We start from the raw sequence: 8,247 nt of genomic DNA on the forward strand, positions 1-8,247 counted from the left end.
AATAGCCGGAGGTTTAAACCAGAAGTGAAAACGCCACAACTAGCAGATGGTAGAGGAAAGGACATGCTACGTTCAGCCGTCTGTCTCGAAAGACTATGAAATTCGTGCAGTGTTTGGTCTGTTCCAGATCGGTAGCGCCTAATGTTGGCTTTATAGCACGAGTTAAGAAAGGCAGGCCTTCTTGCAGATGGCGCAGGTGAAACAAGAGTCCTTCCGTAATGAAACTGAGGTTCATCTCATACGGCCTATGATCTCCATATGATTGTTACGGAGATAAAAACAAATTAAGGAGGAGATGGAATAAAGGAAGAACACGTCAAATTCCGCCAACCATAGCCGCACATGGTTTGCGCGACTCGCAATACCGTCAGAGCCGTATGGCCGGTCTACGCATGCGTTGCTTCGCCTTGTTCGTACGGAGCCGCAAAATCGAGCGCGCGGGAAATCCTAGCAGCGTGGAACGAGTACCTCCTCTCTAATCCCATTGCGACTTCCATCTTCATTTTTGCTGCATGTATTGTCACTCACATTTTAAAAGTATTGACGCTTATAATTCCGCCAGTAATACAGGGTCTCGTTGCTAAGAAGATTACGTCGTCGTCAAGGAGTTTAAGAATAGAGAGCAATACTGAAAACGTCATAAATAATAAAAGAATTGAACATAAACAAAACCTTTCGGGAAAGGACAGAGGTGATTTGACTTAAAATGGCATACTCTAATCCATCTTAAAAGAGACCCAGTTTTTCGATCGCTGCAACCGCAATGACGTAATTTGAGGGTTTATAAGTTCGTTTGCAACGCAACATCGCGGAATTTTGCTACAGGAAGGAAGTAGTCATTTTGTATGAGTTGCTACTAAACAGTAATTATGAGAATTGATTGAATTTAATCGTTCAATCATGAGAGCGACCATCAAGGAATTTTCTTCGATACAATGCGTCGAAAGTCAGGTCTGCAAAACTTAAATTAGCTTAGATCGACGTTTGTAAATCACACCCATAGTTAATGTTTTTTCCAGTAACCTAAAGGTGATGTTATACAAGGTTATTTTAAAACGACGATTTTAATGTAACGGTGATTTTTAAGCAATTTTTATAATAATGCGAGATAGTTTTAAGCGCGACATTTCATGCGCAATGGCGCAAACCCAACAATCATACATATTGCAGGATTTTTCGGTGAACATGGCCAACAAAACTTGCAATATGTTGCCTCAATAAATGCGTTTAAAGTGTGGTATAATATCACCTTTATACCCAAAAAGCCATCAAATTCCCTATGCTTGTGTACGTTTGATCGGAACACTCCGTATTCCGAGACGAACTTTCACTGCACACAATGATTACAAAAAAATCCCTCATATATTGTTTTGCAGTTTCCTGAGATGATGAAAAAGCTCTGGAATATCGTGTGCAAGCAGAATTTTACAGAATTTTACCAAACGGGCGACTGAAAAATCTCAAAGCCTAGCTATTTCGTTTGTTCTTGTTCCGGAATACGCTCAATCGAGCGCAACCTAATTAAATTCAATTGGTTCTTTTTTTCCTTTACTCGACAGGAACACAACGGGACTACGTCAGGCCGTCAAGCGGCCAAAACCTCAAGATTATCTCAAGCTAGTGTCATTAGTTATGCGAGCCGTACCAGCCGCCGGACAGATCGGAGGGGCAGCGACACAAGTAGTGTTGATACCAAAACTATCAAAAATTTCTTCAAAGAAATGATGCGCAAACTTTGCCCCGAGCGCCCAAGATATGTCAACCAGCCAACGGAAGGCAACCATGGCGACACCAGCGAGGTATGTTGCTTAACAAGGTGTTTTTATTTCATTTTATAACACCGTAAAGTTCTTATTATACCAGCTAAACGTTGCTCAAATTGGTCAAAGTAGCTTTGTAAGTTTTATATTGTTTTATACGAATGTTTGGTTTATCAACAGAGTTGATAACTAAAGGTATTGCATCGGAATAGATGAAAAATGTGCAAGTCAGTAGTTGTACTTGGGTGGAGGTCGCTAAAATCTGTAAATCTCGTCAACGTGCTAGCGCCAAACACGTTTAAGTGTTTCAATCATCTTTCTGTACATGCACTTGTTTTGTTGCACTATTGTTTCCAATATCGTGCCTATTATAAAATACATGCACTGATGGTACTTGACTCTCAAAAAGTTGCTCAAGTCTGCGACGTCTGCAAGGCGAACTAGAGTTTGAGAGTTTTATTGATTTAACCAGTTTGTTTGCTGATGCCAACATCATCTTACATCAGTATTTAAGGGAATATTTAACAGTTACAGTTGGCTTTGCGGTTAAATTAACATGGCCGTCCTACCGGTTTGTCAGTTTAATAACCGACGTGAAAAAGGCTTCTTCGACAGATTTAACAAACAAAATTTCATTACAAATTTGAAATGCCCTACTGTGAAAGCTTAGCAAATCTTTGTACATGAAAAAGAAAGTGATAATGGCCCTGGTTCAATATTTGGAAACAAAGTGATTTCGCCTTGTACAAAAGCATTGTTACGCGTGATGTTTTTGTCAATTATCCTTGTTAACACAAAGTGAGTTTGTTTACTTTTCGCTTTGTACTCGTTGAAGTTTTAATGGACAATGAAAGCAAACTTAAAACCCCAAAAACTAAAAGTTACGATCCTGCAAAGTTTAGCAATAAAATATGTTATTAAAGAAGCAAAATTGTTGTGCAGCGTGTTTCAATTCACGCAAGTGAAAGCAAATAAAACGGAAAAGATATTTAGTGGACCGTAACCTGTAATTAACTCTTGACGTAAGGAAGCTCTCGAGATTTTCGTTCTGCTCCCGTCACGAGCATTTTCAGCATTCTAACCTGACCGCAGCTCTAACAGCCGGACGTTAGAACGTCAAATTTGAACGGAAAGCGTTTCACAAGGGTCCCGTCAACTTCTCGCCAAATTTTACACATGGAATTCAGACCCCAGGTCTTTTGAAAACTGGGGGTTGTCATCCATAATTAACAAGTTATCAACTTGACATTGAGAGTGCAAATTCTTTGTTTTATTTCTCAAGTTGTTTGATGCAGTACTGGTCATCTGAGTGTTTTAATACCGCAGGAATTATTTTTGCAAAATGTTCAGTAAAACAATGATAAACTGCGTCTCATTATCGATTCACTTTCTCGTTACTTTTACCTTCATTGCCAAATTTTCCGGCTTTGAATCGCTCGAGATAAGTACATTGTTTTGTCTTGCAGAAAGCAAACTTGGCATAATTAGCATATTCCAAAATTATGAGAATGATTTGTATTCACATTGAAATAAAAATGAAGCATTTACGACCGTCATTTACAAAGGGGCTCTCCTCTAAGCATTTATATCAAAGAGGCATTGTTTCTAAACTGCTTAGAAAAATAACTAGGTCAATACTAAGAAAGAAAATCTAGAATATAAAAAAGATATTGCAGCTTCGTTAAGAACAGTGTTCACAACTCGGCATCCGAATGCACATTTCGGACGAGTTGTTGCCACTTGTATATGAATTTATGTTGTTTTAGCTCAGATTGACTGGAGTTTTTGCATGTGGCCTTGTATTCGTTCAGGAAACGTACTAGCTCCAATGTTTTATGCGCTACTCTGCGCTTCGTTTGCAATAAAGAGCTGTGATTATGGGCAACATTTTCGTTTTTGTTACAAAACGAGGCGCAAAGCAACGGACAAAACATTGGAGCCACGTTTCCTGAAAGAATTCAAGGCCACACGCAAACTGAGCTCTGGTGAATCGATCTGAAATACACCATTAAGGTCGGTTATGCCGAGAGCCCTTCCCATTGTTCATTCTTATGGAAATTTCCCAAAATTTTGAAAAGTAACTTGTTTTTTTCCTCGCTTTAGTGGCATAATGCACCTGCACAACAAGCCTTATCTATGGCGTTATGACTGCGCTAAAGTTGGAACGGAAACAAAATCGTCCCAGCTTCCGCTCGCTTCAACAAGGTCATTCGTAAAGACTCGGGAAAGTTTGTGCTATGGAGGCTAGCAGCCACAAAATTTAAACATCAAATAATCTTTTGTGGTGGGGTATAGTATTGACTATATATGTATGCAATATAGATGGAATAAATAACTTTGTTGAGGTTGCAAAATCTAAGATTTGCTAAATGATACGTAATTTAACTCGTTCCCAGGTCTCCCCTCTTGCCGTTCCCTATAGCGGCCAAAATGAGAGACTCTCCGAACGAGGTTGCCCGTCTAATAAGTTTAGATTGTTCCGTTTGATTGTGAATGACATTGATAAAAACCTGTGCCTTTCAATCGCATATGTGGACACTCGGTCATGGTCCCAGCTACACACAAACACTACATTTTTTATCTTTCATAAGTGAACCTTTCCTAAGAACGCCAGACACTCAGGCATGGTAATAGAATATTAACAAGTTGGTTACATACAAGCACTTAATTGTTAATATTCTATATAGGGGATTTTACACGGCGGCGCGAAGATATGAATTTTATTTTCGAGTGGTAAAAAAATATTTTACGAACGAGCGCAGCGTAAAATATTGTAAAATATTATTTTTAACACGAGAAAATAAAATTCATATCTTCATACAACCGTGTATTTTTCTTTTTATTATATAGGCAAATCCATCACTCGCCTCTATTTTACTGACTGTTTGCACAAACAACCGTGAAAAAGCGGGAAATGACGTCATCAATATCCTCACTAGTGAGGATATGGAAAATACGCCACTCGGGTCCCGGATGTAGTTTCGTATGAATTTTACGAGTGGTGTATTTTCCAGTAAAGCACTCGTGTCTATATTATAATACCGGATAACTCTCCTGAGTGGACAGTCAGTCGTGGTTGACCGGTCACACACAAATGTTACATTTTTAACTCAACATAAGCGGATACATCCCCTGTGTGAACATTCAGTTCTGGTTTAAGACAAGCACAAACACTACGTTAAGTATTTAGCCTACCGAACAACAAACAACAAGCTACTAAGCTACTCTTGAATGTGCTTCTGGAATAGTTCACAGTAAAACTACGGGAAGTTCGACTGCTGTATAATTAAATAAATGCTTAAAAAGAAATATATTAACGCTGCAACATTGGTAATCGATTTTTCAGTAAGCTTACTTACAAGCGGCGACAGCCGGTTTGGTTAGCTACCCAAAAATGATCTTGTTGGCTACAAATTTATAGGCAGACAGAATTTTATAAGCATTTTGAAGCCGTTAAAAGCTTTCCTCAATTAACAAACGAGCATTGTAGTTAGCTGCCAGAAAACTGGTAATACCGCATTCTGTGACTTTGAAAGACGCTGGAAATAAGATTTGTTACGTAACTCGACTAAATACGTTAAAATTATTAACCTCTTTACCTCAATTTTATAACAGATTACTCGGCTTTTATTTTGAATGCATTTTTAAAGATCGTTAATTTTTCTGCGTTGACGTCAAGTGGATTTATTGTCCACGGTCACATTTATGTAATAATATTGCTGTCAAGCCAACACAATTCTTTTACTGTTTTGTTTGTTATGATAAGTTTCTGTGGTAAGCTAGGGGTGCTCTTCTCTTAAAATAAAATACAAAGCTTTTAATGAGGTTCTTAATCGAAATCAAGCTTCAATGCTACTGTTTTCCGTTGGTCCAAAACATGAGGTCCACCGGGTTTCTATAGCAACGCCAATCACTTTCGCACAATTTCTCTAAAAGCTCACCTCAGAATCGAACCGCAATCGCATAAACCTAACGAGTTATAAAATGTACACGGTTAGTTTCTTCTCGGTCAAAATTACAGGAAAACAAGTTTGAAATCCACCTTTGTTTAATGCAATGCCCTCTTAAAAACACTATGTTTTCGTTGTCGAGCTCTAATTAAGCTGAACAATCCCCAATTCTGCAAATATTCGGGCACGTCTGTAATTGGCTGATTTTGAAGAACATTTAATTATTCAGTTTTTCACACGAAAGACGCAGCTCAAGGCTTTGTTTTAGGGTCAGTCTATGAAAACGGCGGCACACCTGGTCAACAACATGAAATAATCCTTGATCTGCTCAAGACAGTACACCGACGGCTTCAGCTTGATGTTGACGATGAAAAGGAGACGTGTATTTACTTCGCCTGCGCGTAATTTGAGCGCATTTTTGTAACAATTTACGGATGGAAGCACTTAATAATACATTTGAAGCCTTCGTAGAGAAAATAAATTCGTCTGAGGTAAGCTGATAAAGTCTTCTAACAGTACATCTCACTTTCTTTAAGCATAAATTATTCCTGATGCTGATGAAAGATCGCTTTTCGCGATTTTTATTTCATTGGCACGCGAGGGAAGGTTGATTTCGATTGCGACTTTAAAGCATATGAATATTGTTTAGCATTTAGTTGATTTCAACCACTGGAAGCTTCAGTTCCTGAGATGTGATTGAGTCTGCGAATCATTTTCATGAGCAAATGCATATTAACGCCGGAAAATCTCAGAAATTAAGTCACGGCGCCACCAGTCGGTAAACCGGCGGTTTGTAGTTTATTTTTAACATTAGAAATTGATTATGAGTAAATTAAAACTGTATTGATAGTAAAATGAAACTAAAGTGCCGGTTTACGATTTTTCAGTTTTGTAACAAACGAAAGCCAGGCTTACCTAAGAAATATACCGGTTGCAATTGTGAATCGGATGTGTCACGAATTGCTTTCATTATCAAGACCAAACTTTTTTTCTGAACGATTTTAAAATCTTAGTTTTAAAGCTGCAACAATTAAGTCAAGAGAAATTGAACTCGATGGGACAACAAATTTGGCTGCGGCAACAACAGTTTTCGCCCAAAACGTTTTCTCGTCGACCCTGAAATTATTTAAACATTCAGACCTAGATAAAAGATATGTTTGTCTTCCCGTATATTGACTATATATAGCCTGCATTTAGTTTTAGTTTACGCGTTAAATCTTGGCTAAACTGTGATACGTGCGAGCAGTTGTTAGTTTTTCTACAAAATCAATAATAGCAAAAAAACCCGTTGCGTTTTGTATAACCGGACCTGATGGCGTTGACTTGAAATTTCATTGTATGCCAGGTAAACGCAAAACCATTGATATTGCTGAGAAGAGCTACTTAAAATTAGCAACAAAAAAAGATGAGTTTGAGCGTACTGTCTTTTAAAATAGCGAAGACATAGTCTGAGAATTTTATAGACTTTAGTATGGAATCAGGCAAGTTCTGCTCCACTTCAAACAAACGTCTGCAAAAATTCTTGAATTTACGGAACTGTATCTTCGCAGTTTTAATAAACAAGACCCTGAAACTTAGCTTTTTTACTTATTTTAAATCGCTCGTTTCAGCTGTTTCGATGGTTTTTTGTTTCCTGGCGTAGATCAAAATTTTAAATTAACGTGTGAAAGGTAGGAGAATTGAAATCAAGTGCTTCAACTATCAGCTGTTGTTGTTACGCAACTACTCTACTGGATTTTGTTACTGTATTAACATGGAAAATTAACGCTTTCAATTTTGTGTTTCCAGAAGTAAGTTAGTTGTAGAGCAATGATAAATGGAGCTATCAGTTGTTTTGGAACAAAATCATCAGAAAAATTAAACCCAAATGGCTTTTACTCGACCGTCGAGTTCGTAACTAGCGGAATTATCTTCCAAAACCAGTCGCATTACCTTAAAAATATATGTCTTTGTTCACATTTATAGGCAAATTTAGATGTCGGATACAACTTTGTTGTATGCTGCATCATATGACGGCAAGCTGATGGTAAAGTGCCATAGGATTTTAAAACCAGTTTTAAGAACCTATGACCGATCATAAGCGCAGCTAGCTATATGCGATGTTTTCCACGTCGCGCTGAAACCAGGCGCAATACACATTGGATACAACGGACAGGTTTTTCTGGGTTGACGCCGAAAATTTCACAGATATCATTCAATAATTGACTTTCACTTGATTTTATCAAAAACGTTACATTAGTCAAATCTCCAACTATAAATGTCGCTAGATACTAATATGCCTCTAGGCACTAAAGTAAGAAAGACGCAATCTGGAAGATCTACAGGCAACCTGGAAGATCACCTGCCCAAACCTACAATCTTTACAAGTAATTCAATTAGTTAATCTGACCAAAACATCACTTTAAAGTGAGTTTGGTCATCATACAGTTATAAGCTTATGCCTGTGATGCCTGTGAGGCCCGTTGCACATTAAGTTTCATTATTATTATTATTATTATTATTTTTATTTCTTTTGATTGCACCGTTAGTTAAAATTG

The 8,247-nt window shown here is 37.9% G+C and overlaps 1 protein-coding gene across 1 annotated transcript in view; it reads left to right on the forward strand.

Annotated features, from left to right (window-relative positions):
- The first annotated feature begins 1,570 nt into the window (after positions 1–1,570).
- The window catches only part of LOC146473280 (sodium channel protein 1 brain-like), a 46,225-nt gene continuing 39,548 nt past the window's right edge, over positions 1,571–8,247 (forward strand). Inside the window, exon 1 of the mRNA XM_085118502.1 lies at positions 1,571–1,799. Coding sequence (XP_084974628.1) covers positions 1,722–1,799 — 78 coding nt within the window. The 5' untranslated portion in view covers positions 1,571–1,721. The remainder of the gene's footprint in view (positions 1,800–8,247) is intronic.

This window comes from Pavona decussata, unplaced genomic scaffold (genome assembly GCF_977016875.1).
Source record: "Pavona decussata unplaced genomic scaffold, jaPavDecu1.1 SCAFFOLD_94, whole genome shotgun sequence".
NCBI classification, from domain to species: domain Eukaryota; kingdom Metazoa; phylum Cnidaria; class Anthozoa; order Scleractinia; family Agariciidae; genus Pavona; species Pavona decussata.